The following is a 19,588-nucleotide window of genomic DNA, read 5'->3' as shown; positions in this document are numbered from 1 at the left end:
TGTTGGAAGGTTTTTGATTACTGATTCAATCTCTACTTGTTACAGGTTTGTTGAGATTTTCTTGGGCCAATTTAAGCAATTTGTTCATTTCTAGGAATTTGTCTATTTCAGCTACATTATGTAATCTGTTGGCATACAGCTGTAGATAGGGTTCTCTTATGATTCTATTTCTGGAAGGTTGGTAGTGATACCTTGACTTCTATTTCTGATTTTAGTCATTTGCATCTTTTTTTTTCTCCCCCAGTCTAGTGTGGTTTTAATTTTAAGTGTGGGAGCAGAGCATTGTGAAATGCTGCAGATACTGCTGGCTCCCTAACTACCTCATGCTTTGGTGCAGAACCCTGATTTTGTTTAGGCACTGACTCCTTTCTCATAGGATTCAAGAATAAATCATGAGTAGTTTAAGCCAATCACAGTGTAGTGGTCCTACTCTGTTTGCCAGTGATTGATTCAGAAGTCACCAAATGACCTAGCTCTGGCCAATGAGACTCCGAGATAGGCAGGCTGGTTGGGTCCTGAGAAAGGTTCCCTGTCATTAAAGATAAAATATGGAGCTTGGAAAGGAAGTCTTTCTTCTGCTGGACAATATGAAATCTGCATGTGATATTTCAAACCATGGCAGCATTCTTAAAACCACTTGGGAGCTGGTCAAAGTCAAAACCAGCACCGAGGACAGAAAAGCAGATATAGGGAAAAAATTTAGTTCCTTGATAACCTATATGAATTCTGAATTAACCTACCCTGGGGCACTAAACATTGTATTAATTATCTTTTTATCAAATTCTGTGTGTTTTGGGGGTATACTGCTTATATAGATAGCTGCTATCTTATTTCCTATACAAGGGGTTTACAACCTTTTTGGTGGACTTATTTTATTAGCAATATCCCTTTTGTATCAACTGATGGTTTTTAGTATATGTGCTGCCGAAGCAATACTGTTCAGGGGTATTTTAACAATATATAGCTGGATTTCATTTTTTAAACCTCTTGGTAGATACCACCTTTACATAGAGGAACTGAACCCATTTACATGTATTGTGATGATAGTTATATTTTGTTTTAAGCTTTTCATATTATTTTTCATTTGTCATTAGTTAGCTTTTTTTCATTTATCATACTTAGTTATTTCCTCTCTTCTCTTTGTTTTTATCTAGTTTGGACAATTTTCCAATCATTCTTACCCCTACTCCCACTACCCTAATTTAAAACGTCTATCATATTTTTCCATTATATAAGTCATTATGTATCTAACCCTAGCACTGATAATGTTTGAACATTAAATGACAGACATTCCTACTCCACTCACCGAGACCTTTATAACACCTTCTTGTACCACTACATTTTCTCAAATGTTTATTTTTTTTTTTAAAGATTTTATTTATTTAATTGACAGAGAGAGAGACACAGAGCGAGAGAGGGAACACAAGCAGGGGGAGTGGGAGAGGGAGAAGCAGGCTTCCCGCTTAGCAGGGAGCCTGATGCAGGGCTCGATCCCAGGACTCTGGGATCATGACCTGAGCCAAAGGCAGTTGCTTAACCAACTGAGCCACCCAGGCGCCCTCAAATGTTTATTTTTAAAAGGCTATCATATATGCCCAATATAAAGCAACCTGAATATAGTAACAAGAGCCTCATTTTCTACCCAAAAAGGTTTTTTTTGGCTAACTTGAATATATCAAGTTTTAGGAATATATAGGATAACATTTTTAAACTTATAATATTTAAATCATCTTTATGTTATATATACCTATCTAAAATCTAAATTAAATTTTTAAAAATTTAAAAAAATTTTAAATTTTTTCTCCTTGCAATTTATGAAATAATATTATCCAAACTACCCACATACATCTAAAAACATTTACCTTCATCATCACCATAACTAGTTTTTGAGTCATCTAACAGTTTTTCAGAGTAAAATGTTTTTACTTGTTTGAAAATCAGCACTTTTTGAGTCTGGTATGATGCTGCCAGAAATTTTATCCAAAGTACCATAACCATTTGCAAAGCATTAAAATTGCTGGGCTTTTCTGACCCACCTAAGGCAAGTAGATATCCACAATCTCCACAACCAAACCACTTATTGCATCCCGTTTTAAAGCAGTATTTAAAAAGGCAGTTAAGGGGCGCCTGGCTGGCTCAGTTGGAAGAGCATGTGACTTGATCTCAGCTGATCTTGGGGTCATGAGTTCGAACCCCGTGTTGGGTATAGAGATTATGAAAATACCATAAACTTTAAAAAGGCAGTTAATAAAAATATCTAACATAACTGATAAGATTATGACCTCCAGAATAATTCTGAATGTGTTAAATCCCATTACTCCCTCAAAATGAAAACTCTGCCAGGTGGTCTCTATGAGCTTCCTGACACTGGCACTGGCTGAGGTTTCAGGCTAACATTTCTTTCTCAAACAGTACTGTGTTGTTCAAAATGATACACTTAAAAGAACATCACATTACATGAGGGGCTTTGTAAGGCAACTCTCTTTACTAAAGGTTCACTTTCAGGGAAAAAAAAATCTTACCTGACATTTTATAGTATGTGGTAACTGAGAATTTCTGTTTTGTGTTACTTCTAAAATCTCCCTTTCATTTCCACTTTGAAAAAAAAATCCTTACTTAAGACATACTACAAATTCCCAATTTGTTCTTCATTCTCTTTCTACTTCATTTACATGTAACTATATATTACAATATTCACTGCTTACCACCATTTATGTATCTTCTCCTATCTTCAGAAGTGTTATTACTGAGCTTTTATTTGGTTAGAGAAATTCTTTGAGTATTTTCCTCAGCTCAAATACATGGAAGTATACTGCATCCTTATGTATTTGAAAATTCTTTATTTTACACCCAGAAGTTGGTGAAGTATAGTGTTTTCTCTCAATAACGGAGATACTTCTACTATCTTCTAGCTTCCAATTTCTATGTATTCTTTGATTTTAGGAAATTCAATTGTGTAGGGCTCAGAGTTTTTTTTTAAATCTAGAATCAAGTCTTTCCCTCATCAGTTCAGGAAGTTTGTTGTCACACCTAGAATTCCAAAAATACACCAATACTGTAATTGTGACTATTTCTGGGCAATAGAATTGTAGATAATATTGATTCTCTCCATAATTTTCTGTTACATGCATAGAAAAAATAAAGACAGTAAAAACAAAGAGTTACTTCTAGACTTGCTTGCCTTTCAAGTATATCTGTTAAAAAAAAAAAAGTTATTTATAAGTAAGATACTAATCTTCTTATACACAATTCTAGAAATGTCAACAGCAAGGGTAAAAAAATGACACCCAAGGAAAATATATTTATTTTACCAGCATCCAGTGCCTAGCACAGTTCTGAGTACACTGAGGCATTCGATAAATAGATGGTGAGTGAACAGAACACACAAGCTCTATGACAAAGGAAAAAATATTAAGCTAAGATGACTATAGCAAGTTAACTATATTTTGGAGATGAGAGACAGGAGGCCAGACTAATGAAACTGTGACATATTAAATATCACCTCAGAGGTTTATTCAAGTACGCTTATAAAAGCTAAAACTATAAAAGCCACTAAGGACCATTATAGTAGGATCTGTTCCAACTTACCTCACACAACATTCTACTGCACGAAACCAATGAAGCATCTCATCATGTAGAGTACACAACTGAAGACAGGACAGAAAAACTTTCTCAGCATCACTGTACCAGCCTGCATCTGAAAGAAAGCCACCTAAAGGACAAGAAAACCAGGTACTTTAAATAATTTAATAAATCACTTAAAAGCTAAAGTGACATGCTTAAAATGAGTATCATCTAAAATGAAAACACTCATAATATTAAAGTCCTGTGTTTGGCCCAAAATAAAGATACTGTGAAACAAAAAACAAAACAAAACAAAAACTTTTAAACTCGGGTAATGAGATCAAAGTTGAGGCCTTGAATAAGAGTCAAGAATTTTAACCCTCTAAAAATACTCCGTAGCCTAAGAAATGACATTTTCCAGTTAATTAGCCATATATTCTAATGATCCTAACATTTTCAAGTTGCAGGGTAAACATAACTTTTCAATCTCTCCATACCCAATTTCAAAGAATACCTCAATAAAGCTATCATTAAAAAAATTATCTCTATCACTGTATACTTTTGGTATGAAGTTTTTTTCACTGTTTTGGTAACTTTAGGATCCAGACCAATAATGTAATTATGAGTTTGTTAGAACTTGGTTCTATCTCCAAGATATTTCTTCAATCTGGCTCATTACAATGGCCAGATACTGGTATAATAAATGTTTGTGGAGATGACAGAGGACCTCAATGAACACTAACCTTCCTGCCTTTCATTTTTATTGATTCTAAAGTTGTTCTCCCACAGATTTTTACACGACTGTCTACGACTAAAGGAATGCCAACCTTAACATTCATCAAGATCACACTCTCTTGTTAGAGACATTCTTTGGTCACAATTCTTGGTTGCAGTTTATATTCCATGGGACTACCAAAGGATAAATGCTGAGTGCTTTTTTTTAGAAAAAAAAGTTCTGAAGTTCCTCCAGCAACTACGAATACAAAGAATTATTCTAAGACTAAAGGAAATGATCGTGAAAATGTGTTGGGCAAAGAAAATATATGTGCATGTGTAAAAGAGCTAAAACATGCACATGCAAGTGAGAAGTTAAACATGAGAGTCTGGGGGCGCCTGGGTGGCTCAGTCGTTAGGCATCTGCCTTCTGCTCAGGTCATGATCCCAGGGTCCTGGGATTGAGCCCTGCATTGGGCTCCCTGCTTGACAGGGGGCCTGTTTCTCCCTCTCCCTCTGCCGCTCCCACTGCTTTTGCTCTCCTGCTCTCTCTCTGCCAAATAAATAAATAAAATCTTAAAAAAAAATTTTTTTTTAAAGAAAAGAAGGGTAGCAACAACTTTAATAAGTAGTTGCCTGAAACGTACTTATCTATGTAGATTTGTAAACAGTACATAAAATATTATATAAACCGTTAATATTTTTCTCTATGTAACACATAAAAACTTTGCAGATTCCTTTCCCATGTATGATTTCGGTATTTTCCTAACATCCCCATGAGGAAGTACAAGTTTACCCTTATTTTAGAGCCTGAAAACTGAGGCCGCAAAAGGATTAAGTCCCATGTCACAGCATATGGTAAGCTAGTGAAAGAGGCTGCTGGCAGCATGACACGTAGCAAAATATATGGTAGGGATGGAAAGACACAGGAGTCTGAACTTACAGTACACTACCAGCTATGTGACTAGAGCAAGTTACTTAATTTTTCTGAATCCTTCCTCATTTGTAAAGTGCTATTAATGCCATCACAATACTGAAATGTTGTGAGGATCTAGAAAGATAACATTTAGGGGCGCCTGGGTGGCTCAGTTGGTTAAGTGTCCCACTCTTAATTTCAGCTCAGGGCATGATCTCAAGGTTGTGAGACAGCCCCTTGTGAGGGGCACAGAGATTCTCTCTCTCCCACTCCCTCTGCCCGCCCCCCTCACCCAAGATAACATTTAAATGCCTACTGTAGGGGCACCTGGGTGGCTCAGTTGGTTAAGCGTCTGCCTTCGGCTCAGGTCATGATCCCAGGATCCTGGGATCAAGCCCCACATTGGGCTCCCTGCTCAGTAGGAAGCCTGCTTCTCATTCTCCCTCTGCCGCTCCCCCTGCTTGTGCTCTCTTGCTCCTCTCTCAAATAAATAAATAAAATATTTAAAAATAAATAAATGCCTACTGTAGTGTTTGGCCCAAAGTTAACATCCAATAAATCACATCTAATTTTTCTGATGTTTTTCTCATAACCTCCTTATGTAGACTTTGGGAATGCCCTGGTTGAATCCTTTATTGTTAGTAGGTTTAATACGAGTCATATTATAGGACAGATACTCCTCTATTTTACTATTACCTACCTAAAACAAAGCCAACCTGAATGGCTTTTTCTTTTACTGCAGCATCTGATTCTGCTATGTAAGAGCACCGCCTACTGAATGAGTAGGCCAAGACTGAAGCAACTTTCACACCATGATCCATCAAAGCCTGGAAACAATGATGAAGCAAATGTCTGCAAGATAAGAAAAGGTTATTTTATAAAGGTAACATATTTTATAGTTTTACAAAGTGCTAGCTTGCTTTTTAAAAAATAACAGTACTATTATTTTCCAAGATGGAACAAAATAAAAAACCTTTTGCCTTATGAATTATGAGGCTACAATAATCCACAATTTAGCCTAATATCTTTATTCAGTAGATTACTGAGTGATCCTGTATGTGTAAACTAATGGCAGTAAAGAGTAAAACTAACTTTTAAAAACCAAATCATCTTATAATTCAACAATAACCCAATTTAAAAATGGGCAATGGATTTGAATAGAGATTTCTCCAAAGAAAATATACAAATGACCAATAAGCACATGAAAAGATGATCAACATCATTAATCATTAGGGATATGCAATCCAGAATCACAATGAGATATCACTTCACACCCTGTAGGATATGATTACTATTCTAAAAAAGTGATGGCAAAATATGTAAACACTGGAACTCTCATACATTGATGGTAGGAATGTAAAATGGTACTGCCACTATGGAAAATAGTTTTGAGGTTACTAAAAAAGTTAAACATAGGGTGATCATATGTATATACCCTAGTTACATATACAAGAGAACTAAAAACATTTGTCCACACAACATCTTGTCCATAAATGTTCATGGCAGCATTAGCAGAATAGCCAAACAGCCAAAATGTTCATCAACAGATGACTAGATAAACAAAACACAGTATATTCATACAATGGAAATTATTCAGCCATAAAAGGAAAGAAGTACTGATACAAGCAACAACATGAATAAACCTTCAAAACGTTGTAAGTAAAAGAAGCCAGTCACAAAAGACCATATATTGTATGATTCCCTTTATATGAAGTGTCTAGAATAGGTAAATTCAGAGACAGAAAGTCGATTAATGGTAGTCCAGGGTAAGAGGAAATAGGAAGTGATTGTTAATGGGTACAGGATTTCTTTTCAGGGTGATGAAAATGTTCTAGAATTAGACAGTGGTGATGGTTGCAAAACCTTGTGAATACACTAAAAGCCACTGAACTGTACAATTTAAAATGGTGAATGTGGTGGTATGTGAATTATATCCCAATAAAAAAATTTTTAAATAAAAAGATTGTAAATAACGGAAGCACTGCTTTGGATAATGGGGGGAAAAGTCAAACTACATGCTTTTAGTTTCACAAATATATTTAACACTTACCAAGGGATTTGGACTTGGTGAAAGATAACCTGAGAGATGAAAGAGAGGTATTCCACTAAATCTTTACAATGGCCATGTTTAGAATTGTATAGAGAAATTCAAATCCCAGAAAGCTAATCTTTTCTTAAATAATGGGTTTTTGTTTTTGTTTTTTGTTTTTTTTAAGATTTTATTTATTTATTTGACAGAGAGAGACAAAGCAAGAGAAGGAACACAAGCAGGGGAAGTGGGAGAGGGAGAAGCAGGCTTCCCGCCCAGCAGGGAGCCTGATGTGGGGCTCAATCCCAGGACCCTGAGATCATGACCTAAGCCGAAGGCAGATGCTCAACGACTGAGCTACCCAGGCGCCCCTTCAAGAATGTTTTTAGAAAGTTTTTCTGTAGCCTTCTTTTACCAAAATGAAATTCTCATTTATGTTTTTTTTTTTTACGGATTAATTTTAATTATTCAACTGAAAGTTTCTCTATAGTACAAAGGCCACATTTCAAAGTTACCCCTGTAACAGTGAAATTACGTTATTTACTTGTTTATTATTTTATCATTCTTCTCTAATAAAAAATCCACGAGGAAGAGACGTTGTAGATCTTATTCACTGCCGTAATCCCAGCATCTTGAACAGTACTTAAACCTAACACATACTAGGCATTCAACAAGTATATACTTAATTTGTTGAACAAATGGAACTTGGCAATATTCATATTAGAAATCAGCAATATTTTATAAAAACTACATTCTTATTTTCCTAAGGTTAGGAAAAACAAATGGCTTTTAAAGCAAATTCGGGAAGACTGCTGCTACAGAGAATAGCAAGTATAATCAAAGGTTGTGTCACTATACCTGTATGTGGCTCCTACTATATGGTAACAGCTACCGTGGGAAAGATGAATTCAATCTCCTTCTCTTGAACACAAAAAACAAGGAGGTACTGATGGTTTCACAACAATGGGAATGCACTCAATGCCACTGAAGTAAACTTAAGAAGTTACAATGGTACAATTCAGGTATGTATAGTTTACCATAATTTTTAAAAAGTAATTTTACCTTTTATCCAAAGCTCTCAATACTTTAGCAAAAACTTCCAATTCACAAAATTCACTGCCCAGTTGACATAAGCGTCCCTGTTGGTAAAGCTGAAATGAAAATGAAAAAGGTAATTTAAAAATGTTAATTTAAATTTCTACTTTAGTTATACTTATGGATATAATTTGACGGACTTAATATTTGATTATTTAATGGATACTACCCAAAGTCAGTATTATCACACAGCAGGATCAGGAAGCATACTTCTGCTGTCTAAGAGAAATATAACACTAAATTAACAATTTTTTTTTAGAGGGGGGAAGGGGCAGAGGGAGAGAGACAATCCTAAGCAGGCTCCATGCCCAGTGTGGAGCCTGACACAGGGCTCAATCTCACAACTCTCAGATCATGACCTGAGCCCAAACCAAGAGTCACATGCTTAACTGACTGAGCCACCCAGGCATCCCTAAATTAACAAATTTCTACAATTCATATAAAACATTTTAATAGTTGTGTATAAAGTTAAAAATTAATATTTATAAAATAATATCTGGTACATGTTAAATACTACAAAGTGCTATATAATTATTTATTAAATAAACTTTATAAGTTAGGGGGCACCTAGGTGGCTTAGTTGGTTAAGTATCTGCCTTTGGCTCAGGTCATGATCTCAGGGTCCTGGGATCAAGCCCCATGTCAGGCTTACTGCTCAGTTATACTTCTCCCTCTCTCTCTGCTATTCCCCCTGCTCATGCTTTCTCTCTTTCTCTAATAAAGAAATAAAATCTTTAAATAAACATAAAAAGTTACATTCAAGAAACTTATAAAATTAACTTTTTTCCTTAAACCAAACTGAATAAGGGCGCCTGGGTGGCTCAGTGTCTGCCTTCGGCTCAGGTCATGATCACAGGGTCCTGGGATCGAGCCCCGCATCGGGCTCCCTGCTCCGCAGGGTGTCTGCTTCTCCCCCTCCTTCCTGCTCAAGCTCTCTCTCGCTATCTCTGTCTCTCTCAAATAAATAAATAAAATATTTAAACAAAACTGGATAGTTAATGTAAAATTATCCAAATAATAGCACAGATAATGTCCAGAAGCCAGAATGGTCAATACGTCCACTAAAAGGCTCCTCAGACCACCACAAGAATCTCAGTTCAGTTCTGACTAACAGACATCTAAAGTAATCCAGGAAGGGGCGCCTGGGTGACTCAGATGGTTAAGCGTCTGCCTTCGGCTCAGGTCATGATCCCAGGGTCCTTGGATCAAGTCCCGCATCGGGCTCCCTGCTCCTTGGGAGCCTGCTTTTCTCCGTCTGTCTGTCTCTCATGAATAAATAAATAAAATCTTAAAAAAAAAATTAAAGTAAATAAAAATAAAATAAAGTAATCCACGAGGGCACGTGGGTGGCTCAGTCGGTTAAGCGTCTGCCTTCAGCTCAGGTCATGATCTCATGGGTCCTGGGATCAAACCCCAGATTGGGCTCCCTGCTCAGTGGGGAGTCTGCTTCTCCCTCTCCTTCTGTCTCTCCCCCTTTCTCTCTCTTGCCCTCTCTCAAATAAAATCTTAAAAAAAAAATAAAGTAAATAAAGTAATCCAGGATGAAAAAATAAATAAAAACAAAAGTAATCCAAGATGGCAGGATTTCTAATCATGTCACAATCATTTATTCATTTTGCCTGACTTTTTAGAACTTTTGTTCTAAAAATTTATTTATTTGAGGGAGAGAGAGAGAGCGCGCGCAAGAGTGAGTGCATGGGGGGAGAGGCAGAGGGAGAGGGAGAGGATCTCAAGCCAACTCCACACCGAATGAGGGAGGAGCCCGATCTCATGACCCGGAGGTCATGACCTGATCTGAAAGCAAGAGTCAGGCACTCAACTGACTGAGCCACCCAGGTCCCCCTAGAACTTCTTTTAAAAATAACATTTTAGGGGCACCTGGCTGGCTCGGAAGAACATGCAACTCGATCTTGGGGTTGTGAGTTCAAGCCCCACATTGGATGCAGGAATTACTTAAAAATAAAATCTTAAAAAAAAAAGAAAGAAAAGAGAAAAATAACATTTTAACAAATGTGTTAAATGTTTATCACCATTAATACATGCACCCAGTTAAAAAGAGACAAATACTACTACTCCACTCCAGCTTCACCAAATGCTTTTGAATTTATTAAATACAGTGCCTTAGAAGGCTGGAATTTTGTTTTATTAATTCACTTTACAGGCATTTAACTCTTAGCTCAGTTGACAGAACATGGGTTTCAGAGAGAAGACAAGATCAATTTAGAATTCATTTGCCAAATTGGCCAGTTAACTTTGTGCTGGGAAAATATACCACAAACTCAGTCAGCTAGTTCTTGGGAATAAATCACTAGTCACAATGGAAGCCAGGTCAAATTAGGTAGATACTTTAATGCAAATCAATAATGACAGCTGTGAAAAATCCCTAACTGCTGAAGGCGGGAAGAGACAAGGGACCACCACATGCCCTGGAACGGAAGGGAGAAATGTTATTTTTACATTAAAATGGTTAGACAGTCGGGCGCCTGGGTGGCTCAGTTGGTTAAGCCACTGCCTTCGGCTCAGGTCCTGATCCTGGAGTCCTGGGATCGAGTCCCGCATCGGACTCCCTGCTCGGCGGGGAGTCTGCTTCTCCCTCTGACCCTCCCCCTTCTCATGCTCTCTCGCTCTATCTCATTCTCTCTCTCAAATAAATAAATAAAATCTTTAAAAAAAAATGGTTAGACAGTCATATTATCAGTAAATCTTTATAAGGAAAGATTTGCTAATTTTGGAGATGATTATGTTTTCTGCTATAGAAAGAGCTTCTAGGAATGTACACAGTAAAATTAGTATTATTAATCACTGTCATATTACTTTGACTATTAACCAATAGAGACTAACTTAGGGAAAATAAATCTGAGTATTTATAACCTAATCCCTACTTGGGGGCTTAACAATGTGATAAGTTTTTAATCTGGGGCAGAAAAACAGATGCAGTTAACAAAATAAATATATATACATACTCCAAAAAGGGAATAGAACAAAAAAATTTTCACTTCTTACCAAAATAACTCATCATTAGCAAACTTAAGGCTTAGAATTTCTTTTAAGATAGGAGAAATGAAAACAAGTTGTACAACTTTTTTGCCTATACTCACTAGTCAAATAAAGACAAATAACCTTCTATGTTCTACAACTCACAATATCCCTTTAATGACTAAAAACTGATATATCCTACTAAATGGGATTTGAAACTAAAATTTAGAGAAGTTGCTTCCTTAGTTACAATTATAAATATATTGTAAATATGCCCTTATTAACAAAACCCCCCTTTACTCAGCTGTTCAATTTTTCTAGCTAAAAATGGGTTCACATTTAAATTCTGAGAAGAGGGTAATGACTTAATTGTTTCAAATTATCCTTATCAGGTTTATGCAAAAAATGCAAATTTACACATTCTATGAACAGGATTTCTGGATATTGATTCAGAATAAAAATAGCATTTAATGCTTACAAAGATCTAATATGTGCCAGGCACTGTTCTAAGTGCTTTTCATAAGGAACTCATTCTATCTTTTCACAGTTAAGGAAATTGAGGCATATAAAGTTAAATAACCTGCTCAAAACCACACAATTAAGAAGTGGTAAAGCACAAATCTGGCCCCAGGCAGTCTGTCTTTACATCCATGTTCTTTTTTTTTTTTTTAAAGATTTTATTTATTTATTTGAGAGAGAGAGAATGAGAGACAGAGAGCATGAGAGGGAGGAGGGTCAGAGGGAGAAGCAGACTCCCTGCCGAGCAGGGAGCCCGATGCGGGACTCGATCCCGGGACTCCAGGATCATGACCTGAGCCGAAGGCAGTAGCTTAACCAACTGAGCCACCCAGGCGCCCCTACATCCATGTTCTTAATAACTTACGCTAGACTGCCTCTTGAAGATAATCTATCAAGAAGTAAGAGTACATATAAAAGGGTAATGTTTAACATTTTATAGAATAGAAGCTTTAAAGAATAATTCCTTCATAGATTCATTCAGCTTATGGAGTAGAGCTTGGAGAAAAGGAAACTGAGGCTCCAGATACCTTGGCAATGATTCTGTTTAAATTTTTAAAAATTTGACTTATTTCAGTTCATTATTACAGTGTTTCATATTCTTTTTTTTTTTTTAAGATTTTATTTATTTGCCAGAAAGAGAGAGAGCGAAAGCGAGCGCAAACGCGCGAAAGCGAACGCAAACGCGCACAAGCAGCGGGTAGTGGCTGGCAGAGGGAGAAGCAGGCTCCCTGCTGAACAAGGAGCCCCATGCGAAACTTGATCCCAGGACTCTGGGATCATGACCTGAGCCCAAGGCAGCCACCTACCCGACTGAGCCACCCAGGAGCCCCAACAGTATTTTATACTCTGTACCCCATGAATAATGAGGCTATTAAAGGACTCTTATCAATTACTTTTAGCTATTTATTGGTTCTTTAAGGAAAATAAGGAAAAATAGTTTATTTTTAGAAGTAGGTAAATTACCTCCCAACAGGTATGAAAACAGACAATAAAATACAACTAGAACAGGGGCGCCTGGATGGCTCAGTCGGTTAAGGGTCTGACTCTTGATTTCGGCTCAGGTCATGATCTAAGGGTTGTGAGATCAAGCCCCACATCGGGCTAATGCTGGGCGTGGAGTCTGCTTAAGATTCTCTCTCTCTACCCCTCTCCCCCACTTAAAAAATAAAAAAACAAAAAAAACCCCAACCTAGAACAATACTGTACAGGCATGAAGACAGACCAACCAACGTAACAAAATGTAAAGTTCAAAAGCAGACCTCAGTATGTGTAAAAAAAAAAAAAAAAAAAATCAACATATTATGAAAGAAAAAAATTTTAAATCACTGAAGAAGTAGCTAATAAAGACTACATAAAAATGGGGAAACAAAGTAAGATGCCTCCTGACAAAATATAGCAAAAATAAATTTCAGACTTAAATCATAGTAGTGTTAAAAGTCACATGGTAAACATTGCCTTTTGAAACATTGTATCACAGGCAAAATTCATAAAATAAGAGATTACATAAAACCCTAAAATGCCCATAAATAAATATTATAAACAATTATAAATACAATAAAACTGAGTAAAATATTAGTAACACACACATATAAAATTTAATATCTTTAAGACACAAAAGGATGAAACTCCTGGTGATGTTTTAGAAGCAAAGGCTTCCACAGACTAGAGTAAAAATCTTATGACATACCAAAGCAAAAACTATTGCAGGGGCAATGCAAAACAGCCCCAAACCCAGAAAACTCTTTGGGAGATAAAGATGGGAATGAAATCCCTCCTTAACCCAAGGGATTTTTAACTGGCATGGCTGCTTTCCCAGCCAATTCAAAATCACCACAGCCTAAGAGTGAACAGCTTAGTTTTGACATCAGATTAGCATATAAAATAATCTAGGCTAATTCCCAACAACAAAAACTTGGAAAGGTTTAGAAAAAAATATAAAACAGACTGAGTTCAAACTACCGTCTAAGAGTAACTATGATAAGTCACACACAGGGTGCCTGGGTGGCTCAGTTGTTAAGTGTCTGCCTTTGGCTCAGGTCATGGTGGGATCGAGCCCCACATCGGGCTCCCTGCTCGGCGGGAGGCCTGCTTCTCCCTCTCCCACTCCCCACTGCTTGTGTTCCCTCTCTCACTGTGTCTCTCTGTCAAATAAATAAAATCTTAAAAAATAAAAGTCTCACACACACACAATCTATGAAACTCGTGTACCTCACTCATGTTTGAACTATTACCCCCTCTTAAAGAGTCATTAAAGAGCAAAAATCTTCAGAAATGAAAAGGAGTTATCAAGGAAAAATTACACATAAAATGAACACGTTTCAGAATAGTTTTGAGTACTCTAACTCCACTTTTGTTTTTAAACTGTATATCTACCATTATATATATGTACGTTTTTTAAAAATCTGGATGATATTCAATAAACTGTACACCCATGAGATAGGGTTTCTTTCTTTTTTTTAAAATCTAGACTGCAGGAAACTCTGTAGTGTGTATAGGACAAAGGATCCTGTTTCTTCAACAAATAAATTGCAAACATAAGAAGCAGGGGAAGCAGCAGGCAGAGGGAGAAGTAGGCTCCCCGCTCAGCAGAGAGCCTGATGTGGGGCTCGATCCCAGGACCCTGGGATCATGACCCGAGCCGAAGGCAAACGCCCAACCGTCTGAGCCACCCAGGCGCCCCGAGACAGGGTTTCTATTTCAAATCTTTCACCTGGATTAATGCAAAGGATTCGTAGAACTGGCGTCTCCACTACCACTCTTGTCCACTTCTAATCAATTGTCCAAACAGTAGCCAGAATCATCTTTTTAAAATGTAAATTATTTCATGCCGTTCCTTGTTTAAAACTTTTCAATGACAGTGTCAATGTGAACATAATTTAAAATCTTTAATGTGGTCTATGAGTCTCTAAAAGTCCTGACTCCTATTTTTCAAACCTCATCTTTTACCATTCTTTCCCCCCGTCCCCTGCATTCCTGCCAGATTAGCTTTCTTTCAGCGCTATCTTACCTCATGACTTTTGCACACATATGCTACAGCCTCCACATGAAGCACTAGTACCATGATTCTTTGCCTGATTAATCTGTAACTCTTCCTAATGGTCTCAACTAATTACGTCACTTCCTCAGAGACCTTCCCCTGACTCCCAATCTAAATTCTATTCCCTGTTACACTTTCTCATGACATATTGTATTTTTTCCTCCGTAGTAGCATCAAGACATGCAAGTTACACATTCACTCAACTTGTTAAACATGTCAGTCCACTACACTCTACACTTTATGAAGTGACCACTGTTACCACTATATCCCCAACACCTAGCACAAGTGCCAAGCATTAGATATATGTTCAGTGCTTTCTGAATGAATCCATAATCTAAATTGGTAGTGATCTACTTTGGACGGAACTGAACCTCAGAAGAAACAAAGCACCCAAATTCATCTAAAGAAGCTGACACTTAGGGAAAAGCCCCAACTTCATACATAGTTACTTATTGTCCCCCAACCACATTGTAAGCACCTTATTAGGCATAATCTTATGTCCTGTCTCTGTAGGACTCTGTACAGAACAGTGCTCATGCAATAAACTCTGAGAACAAATGTGAATGCAATCTTAATATGCTAGTGATGAAGAACAAACTGCCAGTACCTAAATGAAAAAATCAAGAACAAAATCTAAATAATAGCTGCTTAAATTTATAGATAAAAAAGGAGTTTCCTATTTTAACATTTGATCTTTTACCAAGATCTTTTACTGGCATATTCAGTACATGGAACTCTTAGCTTACTGAACCTGTTTTATCTTTGTGATTGTTCACATCAAAGGCAAGAAAACTACAGCTAGGAATATTCTACTTATTATTTGTTTTTATCAAGATAATAAATACCAGGAACATTTGTGTAAGACACTGTGCTAGGTATTAGAGATATATAGTGGTGACTATCACTACAGGAATACAAAGTCAGTAATAATTGTCCTGTGATCTCAAAAAAAAATTTAGAATCTGTCAGAGCAGAAAAATAATATTCACAGATTATACAATGGAGGTAAGCAGAGTGTTTTAGTAGCACAAATAAAATATCTATATCTACTCTAAGAAAAATTTTAACTGAGTTTTGAAGAGGAACAGGAGTAAAGCTTCTGGCCATAGGGCAGGTAGCAGTGACACATTATGAAAACCTTCCAGCTCCTTTTCAAACAAAGGGAAATGCTGAATAAAGTATCCGAAAATAACTTTTGGATAAATAGCTGAGTTTGAAACCAACAGCAAAAACTTCACAGCTGTCAAAAATTAAGAAAACACAAACTCAAAAACAGCTGGGAAGGAAGAAAAACAGAATAGGTTATACCTCTGAATGGTGTGGGTAGAGTGCAACCACCAGATAGGAAGGAGTCCAGGCAGCAGATCCTGTTAAGCAGAAGGACCTGGAGCTGAACTACCTACCTAAGCCAGGAATAAAAAAGTCAAGAACGGGCGCCTGGGTGGCTCAGTTGGTTAAGCGACTGCCTTTGGCTCAGGTCATGATCCTGGAGACCCAGGATCGAGTCCCGCATCGGGCTCCCTGCTCGGCAGGGAGTCTGCTTCTCCCTCTGCCCCTCCCCCTCTCATGTGCTCTCTCTCTCTCTCATTCTCTCTCTCTGAAATAAATAAATAAAATCTTTAAAAAAAAAAAAAGTCAAGAACATCCACAGCCTTAAAAGTCTGTTATGAAAAACTGAAACCTCCAATCTAAGACATATGAATCATCAGTCCAAAGTCATACTTCCTAAATAATTTACAGACCCCAAACCCAGAACTGGTATTAAAAACTGGTCTGAAACCAGTGAAACCCATGAAGTTCCCACAGAGACAAAGCCTAAAACACCTACAAGGGATGATGAAAATGTTTTATATTGTGATCACTGAACTCTAGACTGCAGGAAACTCTGTAGTGTGTATAGGACAAAGGATCCTGTTTCTTCAACAAATAAATTGCAAATGTAAGAAAACAGATGGAAAGGGAACCTACAGATCAAGAGAAACTTAAGAGAGAGATCAACCACTCTCTCTGTCAAATAAATAAATTAATTAATAAAAAAAAAAGAGAGATCAACCAACAGCAAGGTATAGAACTTACCTGGATCCTGATCCAAACAAGCAAACTAAAAATGCATACAATATTTGCCATGTGAAAGTGAAAATTGGAACAATGACTAGATATTTAACAATAAGCTGAATTACTATTAATTTTTTTTAGGTGTTATAATAGTATGGTAGCTACTAAAACATTTACAGATGAAATTATATGATGGCTAGATTTGCTTCCAAATAGTATAGAAAAGGGGGATGTGGGTAGGGGAACAGATTTACCAACAGGACTGGCCAAAAATTGTTAACTGTTAAAGCTGGGTGATGGGACACATGGAGGTTCATTTATTCTATCTACCTTTTTTAAAAAAAGATTTTATTTATTTATTTGAGAGAGAAAGAGAGAGAGCACAAACAAGGGCAGGGGCAGAGGGAGAAGCAGACTCCATGCCGAGCAGGGAGCCTGACATGGGGCTCGATCCCAGAACCCTGGGATCATGATCGGAGCTGAAGGCAGATGCTTAACTGACTAAGTCACCCAGGTGCCCCTATTCTATCTACTTTGGTGTTTCATTTTTTCATTCAAGTGTTTGGTTTTTTTTTTTAAGATTTTATTTATTTATTTGAGAGAGAGGTAGAGCACTGAGGGAGAGTAAAAGAGAGCAGACTCTCTGCTGAGCAGAGCCCGATGTGGGACTCGATTCCAGGACCCTGAGATCATGACCTGAGCTGAAGGCAGACAGACACTTAACCGACTGGGCCACCCAGGTGCCCCTGTGTTTAATTTTTTCAATAAAAGGTTTTTAAAAAGAATGTATCCTTTATCTGCAAACAAATGTATCCTTTATCTCTAAAATAAGTAAAATTAGCAATATTTTGTTTTATTAAATACACATGTACTATATCTTCACTTATAAAATGACATTTATTCTTGTTCTCTAATCTCAAAATTCATCTGAAATGTAGCTCTGAAAAAATTCACATTGGAATATAACTTAATATTCATTTCCTTTGGTCCTTTTTTTAAAAGATTTTATTTAAACTCAAGTTAGTTAACATATAGTGTAGAATTAGTTTCAGGGATAGAATTTAGTGATTCATCAGTTGCATATAACACCCAGTGCTCATTACATCAAGTGCTCTCCTTAATGCCCATCACCCAATTACCCCATTCCCCCCACGCACCTCCCCTTCAGCAACCCTTAGTTTGCTTCCTATAGTTAAGGGTCTCTTATGGTTTGCCTCCCTCTTTTTTTTTCTTATTTTAGTTTTCCTTTCCTTCCTCTATGTTCCTTTGTTTTGTTTCTTAAATCCCACATATGAGTGAAATCATATGGTATTTGTCTTTCTCTGACTTATTTTGCTTAGCATAATATACCCTAGTTCCTCCTTTGGTCTTATGTTGAATATTATAGGTAAAATTCTGTAACTGATTACATTGTAATCTCAGATTATAAATTCCTGGATTAAAGCAAGTACCAAAGAAGTATTTCAACATAACACACATGTAATTAAAAGGTAAATGCTTTCTTCTGAAGGTAAGCCAACACTTAAATGTCTTGCTTCTTATTAACATTTTAATTTCTTATTGCTCTATACTCATTGGTTCTATGGCATACTTTTTTTTAATACAACTGACCAACATATGATTATTCGTATCATGCAGGGCAAATGGTCTGTTTATTGCTAAATAAGCCAAAAGGTTAAGTGAACATGTTCATATCATTAAAAAGCGCAAGGAGCAGTTGACACTCAAATAAGAGGGCAAATCTTAACTAAAGTTTAAAAATGCTGTCCACATATGAAGCTGTTATTAGATCCACACCCATTAAACAAGAAATTAAGAGCTTTTTTCCCAATCATTATGAGGTTGAACTTAAGTCTAGTATCCAGAATCTTGTAACTCTATCCCTCATTTGATGGGTCAATCACATAATTTGCATGATTATGTTAATGGTGGAAGAGGCTACCATGATACAAATGGAAGACCAAAAAATCTAGTTAGTAGTAATAGCTAACAATGGTAACTACGATAACAATGTGTCCGTGATCTCTGTATTTGGGTAAGAAGTTTCTTAGCTTCTTTTCTTAAAATTTCATTACGAATCTGTGGTAAAAATCAAGTGTACCCATGAGGCAATAGAAAAACAGCAGTATAGTTCTAAGAAATACATTCTGTCTCTATAAGAAAACTCATTCTGAGGGGAACCCTCCTACACTGTTGGTGGGAATGCAAGCTGGTGCAGCCACTCTGGAAAACAGTATGGAGGTTCCTCAAAAAGCTGAAAATAGGGGCGCCTGGGTGGCTCAGTTGGTTAAGCGACTGCCTTCGGCTCAGGTCATGATCCTGGAGTCCCTGGATCGAGTCCCACATCGGGCTCCCTGCTCGGCAGGGAGTCTGCTTCTCCCTCTGACCCTCCCCCCTCTCATGTGCTTTCTCTCTCTCTCAAATAAATAATATTAAATTAAATTTAAAAAAGCTAAAAATAGAGCTACCGTATGACCCAGCAATTGCACTACTGGGTATTTACCCCAAAGATACAAATATAGTGATCTGAAGGGGCACATGCACCCCAATGTTTATAGCAGCAATGTCTACAATAGCCAAACTACGGAAAGAGCCTAGATGTCCATCAACAGATGAATGGACAGAGAAGATGTGGTGTGTACACACACACACACAGTCACACACACTCACACACACAATGGAA

General features: G+C 37.1%; 1 protein-coding gene across 1 annotated transcript in view; it reads right to left on the bottom strand.

Annotated features, from left to right (window-relative positions):
* Positions 1-19,588, bottom strand: part of APPBP2 (amyloid beta precursor protein binding protein 2) — a 63,008-nt gene that overhangs the window by 28,348 nt on the left and 15,072 nt on the right. Inside the window, exons 2-4 of the mRNA XM_081806036.1 lie at positions 8,286-8,374; positions 5,895-6,046; positions 3,589-3,712 (exon numbers count right to left, since the gene is read on the bottom strand). Of these exons, the coding sequence (XP_081662162.1) occupies positions 3,589-3,712; positions 5,895-6,046; positions 8,286-8,374 (365 nt within the window). The remainder of the gene's footprint in view (positions 1-3,588; positions 3,713-5,894; positions 6,047-8,285; positions 8,375-19,588) is intronic.

Source organism: Leptonychotes weddellii, chromosome 15 (assembly GCF_054177405.1).
Source record: "Leptonychotes weddellii isolate Sample4059 chromosome 15, ASM5417740v2, whole genome shotgun sequence".
Lineage (NCBI taxonomy): Eukaryota > Metazoa > Chordata > Mammalia > Carnivora > Phocidae > Leptonychotes > Leptonychotes weddellii.
Note: the sequence above shows the minus strand (reverse complement) of the source record. Positions and strands in the feature narration are given on the sequence as shown.